Here is a 24,949-nt window from a genome sequence, read left to right on the forward strand (position 1 = left end):
TGGCTGTTATTAGTGCTGTAAAAACTTTATAACGGTATAGCACTATTTAAGCTTGGGCACATAATAATCGCTATACTGGAATCGTGTGAGTATAATATTGTTTAAGTTTAGGTTTTGAATGGGTTACGTTGGAAGACGATACTTACTTGTTTAATTAACATAGATATATATTGTTTGGAAATATAGCAGTTGTCATACAAGTGATCCTCTATAGAGGCTATTAGTGGAGTAACACGCATGCGTGACATACCCAATACACTTCTCAGCCATATAGTCCAATCAGGTGTGTAGGCGTCTCTCACCCAGCGTAACCATTGGATACTAAGAAGGCGTCTTCTCAAAGACTCACCCAATTGGCTAATTCTCGGTCCGAGAATGGGTTTAAAAGTCCGCTCACCCGGCAGCCTCGGGTTCACTAACTGTCAGCAAAATATAGCATTGAGAAAGGCTAGGTCATAGCCGAAACGCGTTTGCTCTAAATATTTTGTATATTGCCGGTCAGTCACTTCAGCCACCTGATGCCGACGTTTCCTGCTATCGGCCAGGAAACAGAGAAGTGACTGTTGGCTTGTTTTTAGTTTAGTTTAGTTTCATGATATTAGGTAGTGGTTTGTGTGTAACGGTAGGGGTTGTTACCCCATATCTTTTAAACAAATAATTAAAGTATAGTTTTTTTTTAACTAACTTCATACCCACATAAGTAAGTATGAGTGCTATATAAACCCCTGTCTATCCTTTTTCTCCCTTTTGTTAACGAACAGAGATGAGTGCAATTGGGACAATTCATCTTATCCTAACCTTCAATATACCGGCCTTATCTCACAGAATAACTGCCCCAACGATACCCAGCACTATCGGTTTGCATTGATTCTAGGGCAGGTTAGGGATAAGCTGGGTATCGGCTAAACTGCACATAAAGAACGATCTTTAATTAGCTGGCTATACATTAGGGCACAAGTCAAGACCAGCATACTTCTGTTGAATGTTAGTAGCAACGCTAATATTTGTTTCTCTCACCTTAAGTTCGTTTATTGGTATTATGTTACTCTTGATCCCTGTTGTTAATGCTTACCATGTATTCCACATGTATTGATGTTTATCATTTTTTTTTTTTTTTTACAGCCTATCGGTATGTCTTCTCTGATTGTCTTTTAGCTTAAACCTTTTAACCCAGATCTCCTTTCCAGCACAATAGGCATTAAAAACATTATTCAAATAGCTCAGAACAACTATTTGAATTCCACACCTATACATGTAACTGTTCTACCTGTTGTTTGGGCATAGGGCCCATGTCTGGGCAGCAGGGTTTAAACATTCCAAGTCTGTGGAAAAAACGATACTCCCTATTTACACTATAGTGCCTAGTTAAATGCTATGCTTTAAATCTTGGAGTTGTTCTCTTATCAGGTAGGCATTTTAGCCTGACAGTGGAAGATTTAATTGTGGTAGACATATATATATATATATAGCTATATCTGTAAGTGAGGAAGGTTACACATTTAAGTTTACAACTCCCAACCTACATCAAAAGGTAGATTATTTCCTATCGCTATCAACAGTTAGCTGACATGCAGCATTCCCTTGGTCCACTTTACCTAGCTGGTTTCTCAGATATACAGATCCAATTATGTTAAATCAGAGGCCCTTTTGTTCACTGTGTTGGTCACCTTTATCTTATTGTTGGATTATCTTAGGTTGCTGCCTCACAGAACTGTTATTTGGAGACCTATTTTTTATAACCCTCTCATTCAGCATATACCGTAGACCTTGTAACATGATATCAAGTGATAGCTATCCCATTACTAGAGTCTTAAAAGTTTTCTCAGAGCTTAAAAGTAGCATATTTGCATAGGTAGGCTGGGTAGTCTATACATTCTAGTATTCTTTAGCTCATTGTGTAAACATGATTTTCAAATTTATAGTTTTAAGCTATTGCTATTTTACTAAGAGGCTAAATATTATATCACTACTCTTTGTATCTGGTGTACTTGGCCTATTACTACATGTTTAAATCCTTAATGTTAATATTTTATGTGATAGGAGCAATCTCACGCTCCTTCTATTATGTTGTACTACTCCTAACTCAAAGATAAACCAGCAAATGGAAAGCTTATCTCTGATTTGACATAAATGACTGTGAGGTAACAGATATGTTTAGGTGTTGTGGCAGAGCGATTGGAATGTATTTTGAAGGTCTTTCTCTATGCACCAACACTTCAGCTTTGCAATACTTTTAGCATGATGTGGAACCATAGCAGTTCTGTAGGTACAGAGCTAGGCTCTATTATGCCACATATACCATTAGCCTAATAAGTAACTAATTCACTCTTATTTTTCCCCTGTTCATCAAAACTTTCCTGTGATTACATAGATATGGCTCTGTGGCCCTGTGACACTAAAACCTGCCTACTAAGTAGTTACTCAGTATCACATTTGTTCCTTTACCTTCTCCCCAGCCCATAATGAACCTCTTAACTCCTAAGTCATATATCCCATTTATTATATTCACCTTACCACCTCCTCCCCCCCCCCCCCCATAATAATGGACCTCCTATTTTAGGAGGGCTAAATATGCGGCTTATCTTTCCTATGCCGCACCCTAACTATTTCTTCTCGCAACTTTACCTATACAAGAATGTTTATAATTTTATGCAAAGTCTAGTAGTAGTGTATGACTTCAACGCATCATACCCATAGATTTCACTACACTAATTATACATAAGAGAGAATCCCTCCTCTACAGTGTTGTAAACTTTTCAAGGTCCATGAGTGACCTCAAGTGTTCTTGGAGGATAGTATACTTGCCATAAAACGAGGTTGTAACTTTTCTTTGTACTATAACATGTTTGTTGTTCTAAACTTTTTATTGTTAAGATAATCTCATATTGCAAAAACTGACAAAATTATATTTGATGTACATGGATATGTCATTGTACGTGTTGAAATCCTCAATAAAAACTTATTTAAAAAAAAAAAAAACACCACCCACACAACCAACCCTACTCTAAAACCCACCTAATTCCCCATTAAAAAAACCTAACACTAACGCCCTGAAGATCACCCTACCGGGAGACGTCTTCATCCAACCGGGCAGAAGTGGTCCTCTAGACGGGCAGAAGTCTTCATCCAAGCCTGGCAGAAGTGGTCCTCTATCCAGACGGCATCTTCTATCTTCATCCATCCGGCGCGGAGCGGGTCCATCTTCAAGACATCCGACGTGGAGCATCCTCTTCTTCCGACGGCTACGACTAAATGAAGGTTCCTTTAAATGACATCATCCAAGATAGCGTCCCGCCAATTCCGATTGGCTGATAGAATTCTATCAGCCAATCGGAATTAAATTAGAAAAAATCCTATAGGCTGATGCAATCAGCCAATAGGATTGAGCTTGCATTCTATTGGCTGATTGGAACAGCCAATAGAATGCCTGCTCAATCCTATTGGCTGATTGTATCAGCCAATAGGATTTTGTAGGTGGTGGCGGTGTCCGGAGCGGCAGATTAGGGGTTAATAATATAATGTAGGTGTCGCCGATGTTGGGGGCGGCAGATTAGGGGTTAATAAGTGTAAGATTAGGGGTGTTTAGACTCGGGGTTCATGTTAGGGTGTTAGGTGTAGACATAAATGTATTTTCCCCATAGGAATCAATGGGGCTGCGTTAGGAGCTAAACGTGGCTCTCCCCCATTGATTCCTATGGGGAAATCGTGCATGAGCACGTTCAGCCAGCTCACCGATAACGTAAGCAGCGCTAATATTGAGGTGAGATGTGGAGCAAAATTTTGCTCTACGATCACTTTTTGGCGGTTAACGCCGGGTTTGTAAAAACCCGTAATGCCAGCGCTGTCTGTAAGTGAGCAGTGAGCATAAACTGCTTGCAAAACTCGTAATCTAGCCGAAAGTGTGGGAATATTTTTTCACTTTAATTTGTCCCAAATGATCCATGTAATTATTGGACTGTATTAAATTATTTACAAAAAGCTCTTTTACCTTCATTTTTTCATTTGAAATATCTGTTCTTGCCTGTTGAAACCACCACATATACTGAAAATACTGCTGTATTTTCTAAAGAAAAGGTATGCAAACACGAGGAAGCAACAGCCCAGTGAGGAATTGGAGATATAGATAATAAAATATTCATGTCCAATTGCTCGCTCTCTATATTTCTAAAAGAGAGAGAAACAAAAGCTGGAAATATATGATAATAATGAGGCATTTGTATAAAGAGAAATTAGATTTTTGCAAACTCAGCCCATTTAAATGGGCTGTGCTTTCAAATAGCAATAATAGCTAAAGGAGTAAAGTTCCAATATACTTCATACTCTCTCTTTGACTGATATAACAAGTCACTGGAAAAACTTTAAATTGATGGCAAATCTTTTTAAAAAAACGCTAGGATTTACAATCACTAAAAATAAATGATAGTTTCATTAGTAAATTACTAAAAAAAAAAGGGTGCTAAACTCACCCTTTCTGTGTTGCGACAGCTTGCTAAAGTCAGCTGCTCTGGCTGCCAACAGCACAGCGCTCTTCTTCATTGAGGTGACATTTCCACCTCTAAACCAATTATCGTGCATGTTATCTGACATCCTAGCATGGCTATTGGTTTAGAGGTGGAAACTTCACCTCATTGGTAAAGAGCGATGTGCCGTGGGCAGCTGGAGCTGCTGACTTTAGCGGGCTGCCGCAGAACAGAAAGGTGAGTTTAGCACCCTTTTTTTAACAACTGATAAATTAAACTACCGTTTATTTTAAGTGATGGTAAATCCTAGCGACATTTAAACGATCGGATTTGCCATCACTTTAAGGGGAAAACTATTTTACAGTACAGTGTTCCTTTAAGAATTTTGCGAAAGTTTAAATAACATCTTCCAAAGATAAAAGCACACATGAACAGATGAAGCATTCATAGAGCCCGATTTATGAAATTGCGAGCGGACATGATACAATGTAGCGTATCATGTCCGCCGCACATCAATAAATGCCGACAGCATAGGCTGTCAGTATTTCTTGTGAACTGCTTGTGCAATGCTGCCCCCTGCAGAGTCGCGGCCGCTAGCAGGGGTGTCAATCATCCCGATCATATATGATCGGGCGGATTGATGTCGGCAGCCTCAGAGCAGGCTGACAAGTTATGGAGCAGCGGTCTTTAGACCGCTGTTTCCTCCGGGCCTTGGAGCTTGATAATTCTGCCCCATAGAATACCTAGATTTTAAGAGCAATACACTGCATTAGAGTACACATAACATTATAATAGAAAAAAAAAAAAAACAGAAAGGTGTTGTTCAACTTTACATAAAAAAAATATACTAAAGAATTTGATCCAAACTAAAAAAAAAGTGTTTGTCAGCTGATATAAGGAGTGAATTACATTGTTTTAAATAGACTTCTTAAAAAAAAGTTTTTAAATTATACATTATATTTTATTGTGGTCCACTTTAATTCCTTCCCTCAATGTGGGTATATACATTAATCCAGGAAGGTCTCATAACAGTGCCATTGATTTCTTTGTATTTAAAGAAAAAACATTTTTGCAGCATAAATATAAAATCAATATTATTGCGAGATGTTGATCCCAATCTTATTAGAAGCTATGTAAGTATATTTGGCAGACAGAAGCATATACAAATATGCCATGAAAGAGTGGACTTAAGTGGTTGGATGTGCACCAATACTTTTTGTTGTTTTGTAATTGTTTTGGTCACTTTGGTAGCACTCCCACAATATGTGTGTTAAGATTAAACAGTCCTTTTGTGGTGTGCGTAACCAAAAAACCCCTTTGTTGTATCTTTAAAGAAAAGGGTACATAAAAAGCACCAGTGACCAGTATCCTCTGACACAATCACTGCGGTTTGATCATTTGATGTATAAACAAATAGAACATTTCCTCTTTGAATTACAATGTTGGTCGGCGGGGACTTTTTTCTCCATTTTTACATTTTTAAAGGGATATGAAACTCAGTTTTTATCTTTAATGATTCAGATAGAGCATGCTATTTTAAGCAACTTTTTCTCTTGGTATCTTTATTTGAAAAGCAGGAATGTAAGCTTAGGAGCCGGCCCATTTTTGGTTTAGAACCTGGGTAGCACTTTTTGATTGGTGGCAAAATGTAGCCACCAATCAACATGCACTACCCAGGATGCTGAACGAAAAAGGGGCCGGCTCCTAAGCTTACATTCCTGCTTTTTTTTTCAAATAAAAGAACAAAGAAAGATTGATAATAGGAGTAAATTAGAAAGATTCTTAAAATGTCATGCTCTATCTGAATCATGAAAGAAAAAAATTGGGTTTCATATCCCTTTAATGTACAATGGGATATACCAATCAAAGGAAAACCATGTTAAGCTCTTTCATATATTTGATTTTTTAAGTAAAATGTCCATGTCAAGGTTATTTGTTTAATTTTTAAAGGAAGGGAAGTAGGATGGAAAAGAGAGAAAGGGTGCAGGGAATGAAATGAGGAGACAGGCAAGTGGGAAATAGGAATAAGAAACAGATGAGTAATGGAAGTAACCAGAGTTGGTGAGAAATATAGATATATAATAAACCTTACTGCTATCTTAATACTGGTCAGGCATCACAATTTTGCAGTGGCCACCAGCGTTTTTAATGTGATTGGCATGAATCAAGAAGCGAGATGTGGGCATCTTTATCTACAAATGCCTCGATTACAAGTGGAGCACAGAAATATTAGTGCTATTGTACACTACTCAAGCTCAATCAATAGTGCTTTTTAATTTTTAGTGCTCAAGCCATGGTCTAGGGCTCGCTAACATCTGCATGTCAGATATCATGGATGAGCTAAATCCCTCACATAATAAACTTCTATGGGAGTGTACATTACAATTTGTACCAGATATTGCTTCATGTAGTTCTGGCTATACAATTTTAATGAAAGTCTAAAATACTTCACATATACATACAAACATACACATACATACACATACATATATGTACACATACATACATATATGTAAACACATGTACACATACACCTTTGTTCCCTTTCCCAGTAATGCCCCTTGCTATAGAAAATATACCTTTTATTCGGCCACAAAACCTTTTGTTTATTATTTAACCTTTGTTTCATAAATGTTAAATCTAAATATACCTTTAAAGGGATAGTAAACACCAAAAATGTTATTCTTTAAAAAGATTCCCCAGTTTTGCATAATCAACACTGTTATAGAAATATACATTTTCCCTCTGAGCCTCTGCAGACTGCCTCCTTATCTCAGATCTTTTGACAGACTTGCATTTCAGTCAATTAGTGCAGACTCTTAAATAACTTCACGTGCACAAGCTCAATGTTATTTATATGAAACACGTGAACTAATGCCCTCTAGCTGTCAAACTGTCAAATGCATTTAGAAAAGAGGGAGCCTTCAAGGGCTTAGAAATTAGCATATGAGCCTACCTAGGTTTAGCTTTCAACTAAGAATACCAAGAGAACAAAGTTAATTTGAAGATAAAAATAAATTAGAAAATTGTTTAAAATGACATGCCCTATCTGAATCATGAAAGTTTAATTCTGACTAGACTGTCCCTTTAAACCATTATTGCCATAGCATTGTCATGTGGTTTGTTATGCAAACTATCAACACTAACAATAGTTTGCTTCATGTCTCAAAAAAGGGCTATATTTGAAAGCACTATTTTGAATTGCGCTCCAGTGCAACACTTAGATCACCACTTGTAATACGAGCACAATGAGTGTTAATATCACTCACTGCACTATTCATTAAAAGGATACGCTGCACTAAAAAAGTTTCAGACCCATTTAGATGCTTTGGTTAAAATATTTAACCACTCACTTGTAATACCAGATTTTGCATTAATCTTTACAATTGATTTTGCAACAATAACGCACCCTGTGTTATTGATTGTGCTCCACCTGTAATCTAGCCCAGTATGTTTTACCATAAGTAGATAGGGCAAGACATCTGCTTCTGCTGTCTATAGAAAGTATTTATCTCATAAGGATTTTATCTCCCAGTGCAATCCAACATTTTTATAGGTAGCATTTTGCAGTGTAAAAACTTACGGCTAGATTACGAGTTCTGCATTAGGTTTAAAAAGCAGTGTTAAGAGGTCCTAATGCTGCTTTTTAACGCCGGCTGGTATTACGAGTCTTGAAGGTACAGGCTCACCGCTCACTTTTTTGGCCAGACTTAGAAATACCGCAGATACACTTACGTAAATTACATATCGTCTTTTTTCAGTGGGACTTGCATAGCACCGGTATAACGAATCTGCCAAAAAGTGAGCGGTAGACCCTCTCTTGTCAAGATTGGTACCGCATTTTAAAGTCAGTAGTTAAGAGTTTTACACTACAACGCTGTAGCATAAAACTCTTAACTAAAGTGCCAAAAAGTACACTAACACCCATAAACTACCTATAAACCCCTAAACCGAGGCCCTCCCGCATCGCTAACACTAAAATAACAATTTTAACCCCTAATCTGCCGAACCGGACATCGCCGCCACTATAATAAACATATTAACCCCTAAACCGCCGCACTCCCTCCTCGAAAACATTAGTTAAATATTATTAACCCCTAATCTGCCGTCCCTAACATCACCGACACCTACCTATATTTATTAACCCCTAATCTGCAGCCCCCAACGTCGCCGCCACTATACTAAAGTTATTAACCCCTAAATCTAAGTCTAACCCTAACCCTAACATCCCCTAACTTAAATATAAATAAAATAAATCTAAATAAAGATTCCTATCATTAACTAAATAATTCCTATTTAAAACTAAATACTTACCTATAAAATAAACCCTAAGATAGCTACAATATAACTAATAGTTACATTGTAGCTAGCTTAGGGTTTATTATTATTTTACAGGCAAGTTTGTATTTATTTTAACTAGGTAGAATAGTTACTAAATAGTTATTAACTATTTAATAACTACCTAGCTAAAATAAATATAAAGTTACCTGTAAAATAAAACCTAACCTAAGTTACAATTACACCTAACACTACACTATAATTAAATGAATTCCCTAAATGAAATACAATTAAATAAAATTATCTAAAGTACAAAACCCCCCCACTAAATTACAGAAAATAATAAATAAATTACAAGATTTTTAAACTAATTACACCTAATCTAATCCCCCTAACAAAATAAAAATGCCCCCCCAAAATAAAAAAAAAACAAAAAAACACTAAATTACAAATAGCCCTTAAAAGGGACTTTTGTGAGCTAGCTGGTGAGTGCTGGGTTTCCATTATGTGTTGTATTTGTTTTGTAATCCCCATGGTTCTTGCACCCACTCCTGTCTGGGGTTAATTGCCTATGACTCTGGTGACGGCACAGCTTTTTGTGAGTGCTATTTAGCACCCAGGGCTGACATGTTGCTGGGTCATGGGATGTGTACCTGGTCCGGTTTTGGAGTGCAGTCCCCTTTCTGTGTTTTATTGCCCCAAAGTAATCAGCTCTTTTATCTGTAAAAAAAATTACAAATCCCCCCCAACATTAAAACCCACCACCCACACAACCAACCCTACTCTAAAACCCACCCAATACCCCTTAAAAAACCTAACACTAACCCCTTGAAGATCACCTTACCGGGAGAAGTCTTTATCCAACCGGGCCGAAGTCCTCAATGAAGCCGGGAGAAGTCTTCATCCAAGTCGGGCAAAGTGGTCCTCCAGACGGGCAGAAGTCTTCATCCAGATGGCATCTTCTATCTTCATCCATCTGGCACGGAGCGGGTCCATCTTCAAGACATCCGACGTGGAGCATCCTCTTCATCCGACGGCTAAGACTGAATGAAGGTTTCTTTAAATGACGTCATACAAGATGGCGTCCCTTCAATTCCGATTGGCTGATAGAATTCTATCAGCCAATCGGAATTAAGGTAGAAAAAATCCTATTGGCTGATGCAATCAGCAAATAGGATTGAAGTTCAATCTTTTTGGCTGATGCAATCAGCCAATAGGATTGAGCTGGCATTCTATTGGCTGTTCCAATCAGCCAATAGAATGCAAGCTCAATCCTATTGGTTGATTGCATCAGCCAATAGGATTTTTTCTACCTTAATTCCGATTGGCTGATAGAATTCTATCAGCCAATCGGAATTGAAGGGACGCCATCTTGGATGACGTCATTTAAAGGAACCTTCATTCAGTCTTAGCCGTCGGATGAAGAGGATGCTCCACGTCGGATGTCTTGAAGTTGGACCCGCTCCGCGCTGGATGGATGAAGATAGAAGATGCCATCTGGATGAAGGCTTCTGCCCGTCTGGAGGACTACTTTGCCCGGCTTGGATGAAGACTTCTCCCGGCTTCGTTGAGGACTAAAAAACCTAACACTAACCCCTTGAAGATCACCTTACCGGGAGAAGTCTTCATCCAACCGGGCCAAAGTCCTCAACGAAGCCGGGAGAAGTCTTCATCCAAGCCAGGCAAAGTGGTCCTCCAGACGGGCAGAAGCCTTCATCCAGACAGCATCTTCTATCTTCATCCATCCGGCACGGAGCGGGTCCAACTTCAAGACATCAGATTATTTGTACAACTGTACATTCGTCCGATAATGAATGCACATGTCTAATACATTCTAATCTTAAGTTTTGGGAAAGGATACGGAACATCCCCCATATCGCTCCTCATCCCCCTCCAATTTACTCTCCAAGGGGATTATTTTTCACATGGCAAGATTTTCATCCTTATTTATGGGGGCCAATTTATCAACAGTCGGACAGACATGATCTGCTGTAGCGGATCATATCCGCTCGACATCGCTGAATCCTGACAGCATATGCTGTTGGCATTGAACATTGCACAAGCAGTTCTGATGAACTGCTTGTGCAATACCGCCCCCTTGCAGATTTTTTATAGAATTTTCACCCCCCCCCCTCCACTTTGAATATGTTAATTTGAGAAGCTTTCTAGAAATCTTGGTTGATTTGTAGGTTCTCTACATAGGCAAACTACAGATTCTGAATGTAGATTGAATTCAGGGAAGTCTATCCCCCAAATGCTCACTATTACATATAAAGACATTTTTATTTGCATCCTCGAGTTTTGGTGAAAACAGCTTATGTTAGACATTGGGAAACCTTGCTTTCTTTCACTCTAAGCCTGAATTTATGGAGTAAAGTGGTTGTTTCGACTAGGAAGGTAATCCAATGTACTACTTTGTTTGAGCTTTATTTTAAAGTCCTAACCCAGTAGCATCTCACGCTCTTACACCTTTTTTAAAATTTCATATGCTAATTTCCCCTTGTGCTGGAGAGGTTGTGGGAGGGTAGACTCTTCAGTGCATATTTGGTGGGAATGTCGCTCCATGTCACAACCAGCTCCGACTACCACTCACCAGGCTTGGAACACCTACACTTTAAGATCCAGGTCAGTCCCAACACCACCCTCCATGTCACCCTCATCTAAAGACCTCCCAGGCCTCGTTCGGCCTTCTCCGACTCCTTCACCGACCTCATCGCACCCAACGCCCTCGCTTCAACAGACTACATCCTCCTCAGTGATCTCAACTTCCACTTAGACAACCCCAATGACCACAACACCACCAACCTCTTGGAAAACCTTGGAACCATCGGACTGAAACAACTCGTCAACTCCCCAACACACTTAGCCGGACACACCCTCGACCCTATCTTCTCTGCAGGCAACCACATCTCAGTCAACCACACCACCGAACTCCATTGGACCGACCACCATTGCATACACTTTTCCTTCAACAAACCCACCACACACCTCCGGCAGCACCACCCACCCACAGAAACTGGAACAACATCACCGAAGACCAACTGTACTCCACCCTGAACAAGTTCCCCCCAGCTAACTCCACAGACACCAACTTCTTCGCCCACAACCTCCACCACTGGCTCACAGACTGCACCAACACCCTTGTCTCCCTCAAGAAACCATCCAACCGCCAACCCACCAACAAGGCCAGTTGGTTCACCCCGGCCCCCCAGGACTCCAAACGCCACTGCAGGCGATTGGAAAGGCCTTGGAGATCCAGCAAGACCCCTGCGAATAAAACGGCCTACAAAGAAGCCATCACTACCCACCACCACTTCATCAAAACCACCAAGAAGACAGCCATCCAAGACAGAATGAATGCCAATGTCCACAACAGCAAGGAGCTATTCACAATCATCAAGGAATTCTCCAATCCCAACAGCGACACCAACAACATCCTGCCCTCCCAGGACCTCTGCGATAACCTTGCAACGTACTTCCACCGCAAGATCGTTGGCATCTATGACAGCTTCGCACCCCAGAACCCACCCACCACTGCTGTCCCACCAACTTCCACCAATACCTCACCCAAATACACCACCACCTACCCCCCATGGACCATCTGGAGCCCCCTCACCACAGAGGACACCATCAGAATCATGAGATCGATCCACTCCGGAGCACCCTTGGACCCATGCCTGCATCATATATTCAACAAAGCGGGTTACACCATCGCCCCGAGCTCTGCAGCACCATCAACTGCTCCATCAAAACTGGCACTTTCCCGGATGATTGGAAGCACGCAGAATTAAAAACCCTACTGAAAAAACCCACGGCTGACCCCAATGATTCAATGAACTACAGCCCTATCTCTCTGCTCCCCTTTGAGGCCAAAGTCATCGAAAAGTCCATCAACGTGCAAATCGTTGACCATATCGAGGCCAACCACACCATGGACCCCTCCCAATCCGATTTCAGGAGCAACCACAGCACCGAGACCACCTTCCTCGCCACCACAAATGACATCCTCACCCTACTCAACCGAGGCGAGACTGCCGCCCTCATCCTCCTAGACCTCTCAGCAGCATTCGACACTGTCTCACACCTGACCCTCCGCACCCGCCTACATGACGCCGGCATATGCATCAAAGCCCTGGAATGGATCACCTCCTTCCTCACTGGCAGAACCCAGAAAGTTAGACTCTCACCCTTCACCTCCAAGCCCACAGAGATCAGCTGTGGTGTACCCCAAGGCTCTTTGCTGAGCACCACCCTATTCAACATCTACATATCCCCTCTTGCCGCCATTACCCAACGACACGACCTCAACATCGTCTCCTATGCCAACGACACCCAGCTAATCATCTCACTCACCAGTGACCCCACCACCGCCAAGAGAAACGTCTATGAAGGGCTGACAGCAGTTGCCACCTGGATGAGCTACAACCGCCTAATGCTGAACACAGGCAAGACCGAAGTCCTCCTCCTCCGTTCCACCACATCTGACTGGAATAACTCCTGGTGACCCACAGCCCTCGGACACCCTCCAATGCCCACCAACCGTGCACGAAATCTAGGCATCATCCTGGACTTGTCGCTCTCCATGGACTGACAAATCAACGCCGTCTCCTCTGCATGCTTCCACACACTGCACCTGCCGCAAAAGACCTTAAAATGGATCCCAACCGAGACCAGGAAGACTGTCACCCACGCCCTCGTCAGCAGCCAACTGGACTACGACAACGCACTCTATGCCGGCTCCACCATCAAGCTCCAAAAGAGACTCCAACGAATCCAGAACGCCTCAACCAGACTCATCCTCGACATCCCTCGCCAATGCCTTATCACCTGCACTGGCTCTCCATCAACAAAAGAATAACCTTCAAGCTTCTCACCCACGCATTCAAGGCCCTCCACAAAATCGGTCCCGAATACATGAACCACCGCGTTACCTTCTACACCCCCGTCAGATAACTTTGATCGGCCGACCAAGCGCTCACAGTCATCACCCACATCAGGAAAACCACAGCGGGAGGCAGATCCTTCTCTCACCTGGCAGTCAAGACTTGGAACACCCTCCCGCTGCACCTCAGACAAGCTACTGCCCTAACTAAGTTTAGAAAGGACCTCAAGACCTGGCTCTTCGACTGAACTGCAACCCTCAGCGCCATGAGACCCTTACGGGTGAATAACATGTAACAAATATGTGAGAAATTGCTTCTGAAGGTTGATTTTTGTATTTGAAATAGCTGTTTTTTATATTTTGAGCCTACAACCCTTTAAAATTGACTGAGCTTGCAGGGCAATCAGAGTTCTTTATGTTATTACTTTCTGTACACACATGCTTCTTTATATTATTTCTGCCTATATACCAAAGCCCAGAACTTGCTGTCTATATTTACTCAGCTTCTCTACAGCCTATATTTAAGTATAGAAACTTTCAGTATAGACAGGGATACCACAGGCAAAATCAACTATTTCAAATACCAATACAAAGGTAAAAGAGGCAGTTGTAAACAATTTAATGCACTCCAGCGTGTAAAATGGATCATTGGAAACAAATTAAAGAGGAGAAAAATTTAGTTTAAAATGTCCCTTTAAAATCTTATTAATTTTACATAAATAATCAAAATATTTGAAATAAGAAGATTATGAAATGTTCAGTAAGTTAGATGTATTTACAATGTCTAATGGACTGCACTATATTATGAATCTGACAAGATATAGCTCCAACCTCAGATGTTAAATACAGTTGAGATGCCCATTAAAAATATTAGCAATAAGATATCAGTATAAACAGTATTTCTCACCTTGTTAAGTGTGCAATTTTTTTTTAATTTTAATCTTGCCTTTAATAGAAAGCAAAATAGTGTGACAGACTTGACAAGAAATGACAGGAAACCAATAAATAAACTGTAGTACCACACTTCAACTGTCCAGCATATGTCTGAATAGAAGATTTTAGTGTTGTCTTAACCTTTGTCCATATGTATTAATCTGAGTAATACATTGCATATCCAAAATAGAATCATCTATAATTGCCCATTAATTCAAGTCCTTTTTAATACACAGTTCTTAAAGGACCAGTCAACACAGTAGATTTGCATAATCAACAAATGCAGGATAACAAGACAATGCACTTAGTCTGAACTTCAAATGAACTTCACTGCCTCCCCTGCCATATGGGGCCAAAGTTTAGTTAAATTAATTTTAATAAAAAAAATTATTAAAAAAAAAAATCACCAGTTTTTTTCCCACCCATGTAATGCTATGGAGAGGCATCAAATAGGACTGCATCTCTCCATAGCAAAACATGGATACATTTCTTCAATAGCAGCAGCGCTACCCACTGGTGGTAATTTAAAACTACCTGAAGCAAAAATAATGACCAATAGGAGGCATCCCTCGTGATGCCTCTTAGCGAGAGAGCCAATCAGAGAAGTAAAAACTAATTTTAAACTCTTCTTGGCATTATTAGTTATGTAGGATGCAGGGCTAGCCCTGTCTGATGTTCACTGACTTGCTGTTACTGTGATCCGATCTGGGACCCTCCCACTAGCACAGGCTTCACTAGAAACAAGAGGGGAGAATAATGACTGCAGGAAGAAGTGCACAGTAAGGGGTAGGGTTTATAGCTTTCCACATTCTGTTAAATGATAGTGTTAATATTAATGCTTTTAATGTGAACTGTAAGCTTTCTACTTATTAACAATGTTGACTTTTGTGACTGAGTGCTGGTAATGATAATAGCTTCCCACATTTTACTTGCAGTTTATTTTAACTTTTTATTGTGAATATTCTGTTTTTAATGTGATCTGGTAATTTGCTGCTTTTTAACAAGTTAACAACATTGACTGCAGAGCATGCTTTATTACTACAGCTCTCAGTAAGTATTGTGTTGTCACTTACTAGCAGGTGCCCTTGTTGTGCAAAAAAGGAAATGCGGGTGCCTTTTTTATGCAGGAACCTCTTCTGGTCTGTATAATAAATGATGCTTTATTACTACAGCTCTTAGTAAGTACAGTATTGTGTTGTCACTAGCTGGTGCCCTTGTGCGAAAAAGGAAAAGCTAGTGCCTTTGTTATGCAGGAACCTCTTCTGGTCTGTATAATAAACAATGTACTTTCCCTCCTGTAAAACAGTCAGTGCTGAGTACACTCCTGTGCCCTGTCACCCAAGATATAAGGTGAGATCTACTGGGTCCAGACACTAACCTCTGAGTACCTTAGTTATGTGCACTGAAAACTAAAGAGAACAAAACTGTGCTGGTTTTGTTTCTATGTATGTGGATTAGATAGACTGATTTATTTAAGGTCAGTACATTACTTCACCCTGTCATCCTACAGCTGTTTCCTTCAATAAATACACCTTTTTACTGTAGTTTCCCAATTGCTTTTGGGTTTTCCTGTTTATAACACCTCACTTTTTATTGTCTTTCTTTCTGTAATATGATGATCTGTCTGTCATTTATTAAAAAGCATAGTTTTTATATTTTTAGTATTAAAAAAGTATTTTATATGATATATTATTAGTGGTTTTCATATTAAATCCACAAGTGATATCTCTCAGGAAATGTATGGGGGCAGGGAGTCTTGCATCTTATCTTGCCTGGTATATTGTGGCATTTAGCTGGCATTCATGGGAGTAGTGGAACTGATTGGACAGTTTTAATATGGTATATGATGAGTGGCATAAATGATAGAAGGGAGTCATGTGGCAGAAAACTGTAATAAGTGGTTGTAAAAGGCCCTTAATCTTAATCAAATGTAGTGTATTACTGGCACACAGTATGAGCAGGGGGCCACTCCATCTTTTCAAGTACAACTGGCATATAATAATAAAACATTTTATTCAACTATTATATATTTAACTCGTAAATCTCACGTGGAAGTGTGTATGTGTGTGTATCTGAGTGTGTGTGTGCTTGTCTGTATATATTTGTGGATTAGCCAGACTCTTAGTGTGTATTCCTGTGGGTGCTTGTGTATGTGTGAGTGAGGATGTATATGGCTTCTTGTCTGTGCTTTTTGGGTGACTGTTTGTGTGCATGTGGTGCCTGGTTTTGTGTATGTTGGTTCCTATGTGTATATGGTATCTGATGGTGCTTGCATGCTGTGCGTGTCTGTGTGTATCTGTTTGTGTGTCTATATGAGTCTTCTTGTATATCTGAGTGTATATTTCTGGGTGTGATTATGTATGTATCTGTTTATGTGTGTGTCACTGTGTGTGTCTGGTGTGTCTGTATGTGTTAGTGCCTCTGTATGTCTGTGAATTTATGTTTGTGAGTGTGTGTTTCTATATATGTGTGTTGTTGGGGGCCCTGATTAATGGTTTTGTGAAGGGCTGTACAAGGATGTCAGTAGTATGCTAGGGCTGTACATGGATGTCAGCAGTTTTCTGGAAATGTACATGATGTCAGCAGTATGCTAGGGCTAAACATTGATGTTAGTAAAAATAAATATACGTTTTGTTTTTTTCATTAAAATGCTGTTTTTATAGCCTTATTTCTTTCATTTCTTAGGTGCTTTGCTTCCCTTGTATTTTAACTATTAGATATAGAATTTCATAGTGGGCAGGGTTTTAGTACTTGGGCCACTGAATTGTACTTGCCCCCTGGTTCCAAAATTGCCAGTCATCCCCTGCATTTTTTATGCATTAGTTGCATTAGGGAGTTTCTGGTTTTAACATGTGGTCAGATTGTTTGGAAGCCTTGCTTGTGTGCTTGCAAGTATTTCATCCTGCCTGGGTCAGAATTCAGTCTACACCAAAATCATTATTATTTAAAAAGATAAATAACGCCTTTACAACCCATTCCCCAGCTTTGTACAATTAACATTGTTATATTAATATACTACATAACCATTTAATCTCTTCTGACTGTTTAAGCCACTACAGACAGCCTTTTATCACATGCTTTTTTATTAGATTTTTCACAAGAGACTGCTAATTTATGTGTCGTATAGATAACATTGTGCTCTCTCCCGTGGAGTTGTGCAGGACTCAGCACTAACTGGCTAAAATGCAAGTCAATAGATAATAAATAAATAGCCCTGAGATAAGGAGACTGTCTGCAGAGGCTTAAATACAAGATATTAGATACTATTTTAATCGTCATTGTGTAACCTGCTAATTTAATCGTAAATTTAAGTTACCTCTATTAGGTTCATATATGTGCTTCTCAGGCGTATCATAGCCACTGCCTCACTAGCCTCTGAGCTCACTGCACGTCACTGAAGGGAACAGATTTAGCTGCTTGTTAAAATATATATATATTTTTTATTTTACTGGATCTAGTCATTTGTGTTATTTTAAAGGGACATGAAACCAAAAAAAAATTGTTTCATGATTCAGATATAAAATACTTTTTTTAAAAAGTAACTTCTATTATCAAATTTGTGTCATTCTCATGATTTTCTTTGTTGAGGCAATATCTAGATAGGTAATGTACACATGATAGGAGCATTACATGACAGGAATTAGTGCTGCCATCTAGTGCTCTTGCTAATGTATAACATTGTTGCAAAATGGTTGCCATATAGTGCTGCAGAAACGTGCACATTCGATAATAATAGTACATTGGAAAGTTGTTTAAAATTGTATTTTCTATCTGAATCATGAAAATACATTGGTTTTATCTATCTTAAAGGGACAATAAAGTAAAATGTAACTTTCATGAATCGAATAGAGGGTTTGATTATAATAATTAGAAAAAAGAATTCCAATTTAACTGTATTATGAATTTGGCTTTGTTCTTTTAGTATTCTTTGTTGAAGAGTAAACTTAAGTAGGCTCCTAGGAGAATCCACTTGTTTTAGCACTCTATGGAAGCAGTATTTTCAAAAATGTATAACAATGCTACAAATTGTTACAAACACTGCTGCCATAAACTGCAGACATGCACACTCCTGAGCAACTAGGTTTATTATTCAAAAAAAGATGCCAAGAGATCAAAAGCAAATTAGATAACATGAAAATTGGAAAGGTTTTTTTTTATACTCTGTCTTAAATATGAAAATGTAGTTTTGACTTAACTGTCCCTTTAACTACTCACCTCTATATTGGATGAAAAAAACTTACATTCTTCATGTTAAATAAGTAATAGAATAAAAAAATGATCTGAGCAACATCTATTTTCATTTAATATACTTCATTAACCGCATTAGAATTCAGCAAACCCAAATCTAGAACTGTGCTTTTAATGTACTTGCTCAGGATTTGGGCAAAATGACTGAACAGGCTTAAAATATATTTTTATGTTTTATAGCAACAAGTGAAAAGCAGGCAGCTTCTTTTGAAATGGAAATGTCCCAGGCTGGAATAAGTGCTCATTATTCAAAGGTATATTATCATGTATAATCACGTATCATGTATAATGAAAATGTATTTCTTTCTTTTCTTTTTTTTTACAAAATTATTTATAATTACTCAGAGAGTAAAAGTAAATTATATAAGGCCAGATTCTAAGTGGCACGCTTACGGTTATGCGGGAGCTATATCGGGTTTATCGCGGCTATTTGCGCATGTCAAATGTAGCGCTCATATTAAAAGTAAAAATGATCGCTTGATCACAATTCAATTTATCGTGCATCGGGATAGCGTGACCTCAGAGCTCTAGTTAACTGTTTTGCGAAACAAAAAGTGTCACAAAACGCATCGAAAATACATTTAAAAGTACAGTTACACATAATAATGTTATCTAATAAAAATGATTTTAAAAAATTGCAGAAAAAAGTTATAAGGGCTCAAAGATATGAGGTCTCAGGTGTTAGGAAAAAAAATTCTACAAAGGGCTTTAACATAGAGGCACATACATATACATGTCTGAATATGTATATGTAGGTGATTTTATATATATATATGTGTGTGTGTGTGTTTGTGTGTACATATGTATTTATGTTTTTCTATGTGTATTTATGTATTTACAAACATATATACACATATAAACACAAATACATATGTATTCATATATAGACATATATATATATATATATACAATATTCATATTTAATAAAGGTTTTAACTAAATATTTACTGTAAATATTTCCCATTCCAAAATTCTGCACATGTCAGGTTAGCGCACTTGAGAATATGCGTTCGGGTTTTCGTGCTAGAAGGGTGTTTTTTCCCCACCACTTTTTTTGCACTAATGACTTCTATGGGGGGAATAGGTTAAAGCGTGCGCTATATTTAAAGTTTTCAAGTTAGCTCGCAAGCAAAAACTTTTTACTTTAAACTTGTAATATCAGTGCTACCCGACGAGCAGAGTTAGCGCGATCAGGAGTGATAAATAGCGCTCCACACGTAATGAGGCCCATAGTGTGTACAAAAATATAAAAATGTCTCTTCCTTTGGTGGCCCATTTGAGTATGCAGTATCGTATGTTACGCATCTACATATCCAACATAGCTTTTTTTTAGTTGACATATTATTCTGTGTAGGCAAATTAAATATCACATAATTAACTGATATTTAATTAATTTGTTTCTCTATATTGAACACCATTTACAGAAATGTGCATGTTATGCTTTGTGAAGAGGTTTTTACAATTCCTTTGATCATTGATAAACATTGTTTAGCATTAAAGAGATAGAAGTGTGCATGAGTGCATTTTGATTTTGAATAAAAACATTTTTGCAATATACTTACATTGGCACCAATACTTCAAGTAGTAGTTATTACTGTTTTTTATCTGCAATTGTGTAAATATTATATAATATTTTGTGCACCAGCATTCAGACGCCATTCCTTAGCAGAGAGTCAGTTTGTTTTGTTTTGCTGACACAATACACCCTCTGAGCAGGCATGGTGGGCGATTTATCGTGTGTCTGGCAGACATCGATAAATGTCGACAGCATACGCTGTCGGCATTTATCATTGCACAAGCATTCCTTGTAGAATGCTTGTGCAATTCCGCCCCTTGCAGATTTGCGGCAGATTTGTGGCCAATCGGCCGCTAGCAGGGGGTGTCAATCAACCAAATCGTATGCGATCATGCGGATTGCTGTCTGCCGCCTCAGAGATGGCGGATGAGTTAAAGAGCAGCGGTCTTAAGACCGCTGCTTCTTAACTCCTGTTTCCGGCGAACCTGAAGGCTCACGCGGAAACAGGCATTTGGGCCGATACAGGGCTTGGTAAATCGGCCCCATGGTGTTTGAATCTTTATTTAAAGGGACAGTCTAGTAAAAATGAAACATTCATGATTCATATAGGGCATGCATGCAATTTTAAACAACTTTGCCATTTACTTTTATCATCAAATTTGCTTGTTCTCTTAGTATTCTTTGTTAAAAGCTAAATCTAGGTAGGATCTTTTGCTAATTTCTAAGACCTTGAAAGCTGCCTCTCATTTCAGTGCATTTAGACAGTTTTTCACACCTAGACAGTGCTAGTTCATGTGTGCCATACATAGATAACATTAAGCTCACTCCGATGGATTTACATATGAGTGAATACTGATTGGCTAACATGTAAGTCTGTCAAAAGAACTGGAATAAGCGGGCAGTCAGCAGAGGCTTAGAGACAAGGTAATTATACTGGTAAAAAGTGTGTTAATAAAACAGTGTTTGTTATACAAACTGGGGTATGGGTAATAAAGGGATTATCTAGCTGCTTTTAAAAAAAAAAAAATTTGGGAGTAGACTGTCCCTTTAAGTGTAGCGTATGTGTATATGCAGCAGAAAACGTGACAACTTTTACTATAAGCATTTTTGCTAAAGGAAGTATATTTAAAATAACTGAAATGTTCTGATAAAATGCTTTGATGCACATTCCAATTTTGACATCTTTGTCCCTTTAATATCTGAAGCTTACATCTCTGATTTTAAAAATCTACTAGATTTTCTGGTGTTTTTTGCTTGATCACCCGGTTATCTAATCATATTGCTCAAATGTTATAAATGCAATGTGCTAAAGCAGAGAAATCCTTAATCCTGGCTTCTTTTGTGGTATTTTGCTTTGGATTAAGATATAGACAAAAAGTGTTATAAAATTAAATAAAAACGTAAAACTATAAAATAAAGCTAGACAGTAGCGACAATTAGATAAATAATAATATTTTAAGAAAATATTTTCAGAGGTTTGTCAGGTTTACACTTATTTTGAATAGTTTAAGAATATTGAGTAAAAGACATTCAACATTTGTTCTATTTATTTGTTCTATTAATATTACAAACATAAAACCTTACATTAAACACTTTTATTGTTTTTCATATTAATTTGCAAGAGCAATCAATTAAAGGGACCTTTTTTATTTATTTATTTAAAGGAACAGTAATATCAAAACGTTCAATTTTCATGACTCAGATATAATATTGTTAAAGCTGTGAAGAAAAAAATAAATTAACTAAATATAGAAGTTTCACCTCGATGCATATTATTTTTTTATTATTATTTATATATTTTTTTAAATATTTATAAATATAATATTAGCTTGTATAGTCGGCCAATCACTGGTTAAGGTTGCAAGTGTAAAATGAGTATTTTAAAACTTTTACTTTAAGCATTTTTGCTAAAGAAAGTATTTAGCAAAATGCTTAAATTTCAAACTGAAATTCTCATTCCAGTTTTGACCTTTCTGAAGCCCACATCGCTGATTTTAAAAGTTTTCTAGATTTTCTGGATAATTCTGCTTGAGCATCAGGTTTACTAACCATATTGCTCAACGGTTATAAATTCATTGTGCTAAAGCTGAGAAATCCATAATCCTGGCTTCTTTGTGGTCTTTTGCTTTGTGCTCAGATCTAGAAATTTTGGGCGCTAGAAGTGAAATTATTAAGCATGTCCGGTAGTGCTCGTATTACAAGTTGAAAGTTAAAAGTTATTGCTAGCTCGCTAACCCGATGTGCGCAAAAAGCTGAAGTTAGAATATTGTACGTGCGATAACCTGTTCCCCCATAGAAGCCAATGAAGCAAAAAAGTGGGAAAAAAACACCCTACTCATGCTCTAACCCAAACACATAGGGGCCTATCTATCAAGCTCCGTATGATACCCCGTGTTTCTGGCGAGCCTGCAGGCTCGCCAGAAACAGCAGTTATGAAGCAGCAGTCTAAAGACCACTGCTCCATAACCTGTCCGCCTGCTCTGAGCAGGCGGACAGAGATCGCTACAATTCAACCCGATCGATTGGGTTGATTGACACCCCCCTGCTGGCGGCCCATTGGCTGCGAGTCTGCAGGGGGCGGCGTTGCACCAGCAGCTCTTGTGAGCTGCTGGTGCAATGCTGAATACGGAGAGCATATTGCTCTCCGTATTCAGCGAGGTCTGGCGGACCTGATCCGCACTGTCGGATCAGGTCCGCCAGACTTTGATAAATTGAGGCCATATTCTCAAGTGCGCTAACTCAACATAAAAATATGAATATTTCACATTACAATGTTCTTCAGATATTTATATAGGTATTTATATAGGTATAGATATATACAGATATATATATATATATATATATATATATATATAGGAATATCTATTTATAAATACTTCTAATACTTAGAACATATTCTGCTACGTGCAGAACATTGGAATATGAAATATTTACAGTAAATACACAGTTAAAACCTTTATTAAATATTAATATTGCATAAATATGGTTTTACATGTTTTCATCTACTTGACAGCAGAGGGCTCCAATGCACTTATATATATATGTCTATATATGTATACATATGTATTTGTGTTTATAGGTCTGAAAATACATATATACACATATCAATACATAAATTCATATGCACACACATATATATATGCAGGCATATACGTATTTAGGCATGTATATGTATGTATCTCTATCTTAAAGCCCTTTGCAGCCTTTTTTATTTCTAACACCTGAGACCTCATATCTTAGCAATATTTGTTAAGAATAATTATTATTAATATGAGATGGTCTTATTATGAGTGTTAGAATATTGTGTAATGTATTTTTTATGTGTTTTGTAACACTTTTTTAGTTTTGTGAAACAGTTAACCAAATCTCTGAGGTCGCAGTTATCTTTCTAGTCTAAATCACGATTGCGCTCACACGTTCGCATTTACTTTCAACTTATAATAAGAACACAATTTACCTTGAGTGCAAATGAACACAAAACATTATATTGATTGCCCACAAACAAAAGCACACCACTTGTAATCTGCCCAAAGAGGGTTAATGTATTTTTTGTACCTTCTCTATTTTCTGTACAAATCTCTTTCCATCTAAATTTTTATTTACATAGTATTTCCTCATTATTTTTCTATTCTTTTCTCTTCTCTCTTTACTTTTTTCCTCTGAAATCTCCATCCTATTTTTCTGGTGAGATGTAATATCTAATCTATTTAGCTGTATTATCAAAAAAACTGTCATTCACAGACCAATATGACTGAAATTTTACTTCCTCTGTATTTCTCTCTCTCTTTCCCTCTCTCTCCCTCTCTGTCTCTATATCTCTGTATCTTTATCTCTCTCTTTCTCTCTCTCTCTCTGTCTATCTCTCTCTTTCCTTTTTTATGATTTAATTCACATTTCTTGCACAGCACACAAGAGTGTCTTTAGCAATTAATTCCAATGAATACTATAACCATTGTCCACAAATCAAGATCAGACATCAGTCTGATAAATTGTTTGCCTTGTTTCATATTAAAAGAAAATATTTTTGTCAAGGACTGGGCTATGCTTGGAGCTGTCGGAGCATATAATTGGAACGGAACAGTAGTGATGGTGAAATCTGATACTATATTAATACCTGACAATGAAACATTTAGAACAAGACCTGAGGAACAATATGAACCTTTAGCTGCTTATCTTGGTGAGTAAAATGCAAAATCTATTGTTGAAAATAAAATACAAATATTCTCAGTCAAATCAGGCACTTGACTTCAGGTTGAAAGGATGAGGATAATAAAGGTTATAATCTATCAGGTGCTACCTTGTAGAAGGTGGGTGATGTGAAAATAGCTATTAACAGCAAACTAGAATGAGAAATGTAGTACTGATATAATAGTATAGTATAGTAAATGTTATATAGTTTTATATTGTTTATATCTGCTGCTGTTATGTGTCTGTAGTCTGTTTAACCCTTTAAGGACACAGATTTCTGTTTGCTCAATTGTTTTATGACAGAAAAATTCCGTCATATGTCCTTAAGAGGTTAATAGGTTCTGTATTTACTGTTATGATATTTTAATGCCTTGTCATTACTTATGTGATGTTCAATCCTTGTCAATACTTGCTATAATTGCTAAATGTATAAGTTTACTAATG

At 38.1% G+C, this 24,949-nt stretch overlaps 1 protein-coding gene across 1 annotated transcript in view; it reads left to right on the forward strand.

Annotated features, from left to right (window-relative positions):
* Positions 1 to 24,949, forward strand: part of ITGA1 (integrin subunit alpha 1) — a 359,476-nt gene that overhangs the window by 143,282 nt on the left and 191,245 nt on the right. The window contains exons 10-11 of the mRNA XM_053701263.1: positions 18,982 to 19,055; positions 24,350 to 24,494. Of these exons, the coding sequence (XP_053557238.1) occupies positions 18,982 to 19,055; positions 24,350 to 24,494 (219 nt within the window). The remainder of the gene's footprint in view (positions 1 to 18,981; positions 19,056 to 24,349; positions 24,495 to 24,949) is intronic.

Source organism: Bombina bombina, chromosome 2 (genome assembly GCF_027579735.1).
Source record: "Bombina bombina isolate aBomBom1 chromosome 2, aBomBom1.pri, whole genome shotgun sequence".
Lineage (NCBI taxonomy): Eukaryota > Metazoa > Chordata > Amphibia > Anura > Bombinatoridae > Bombina > Bombina bombina.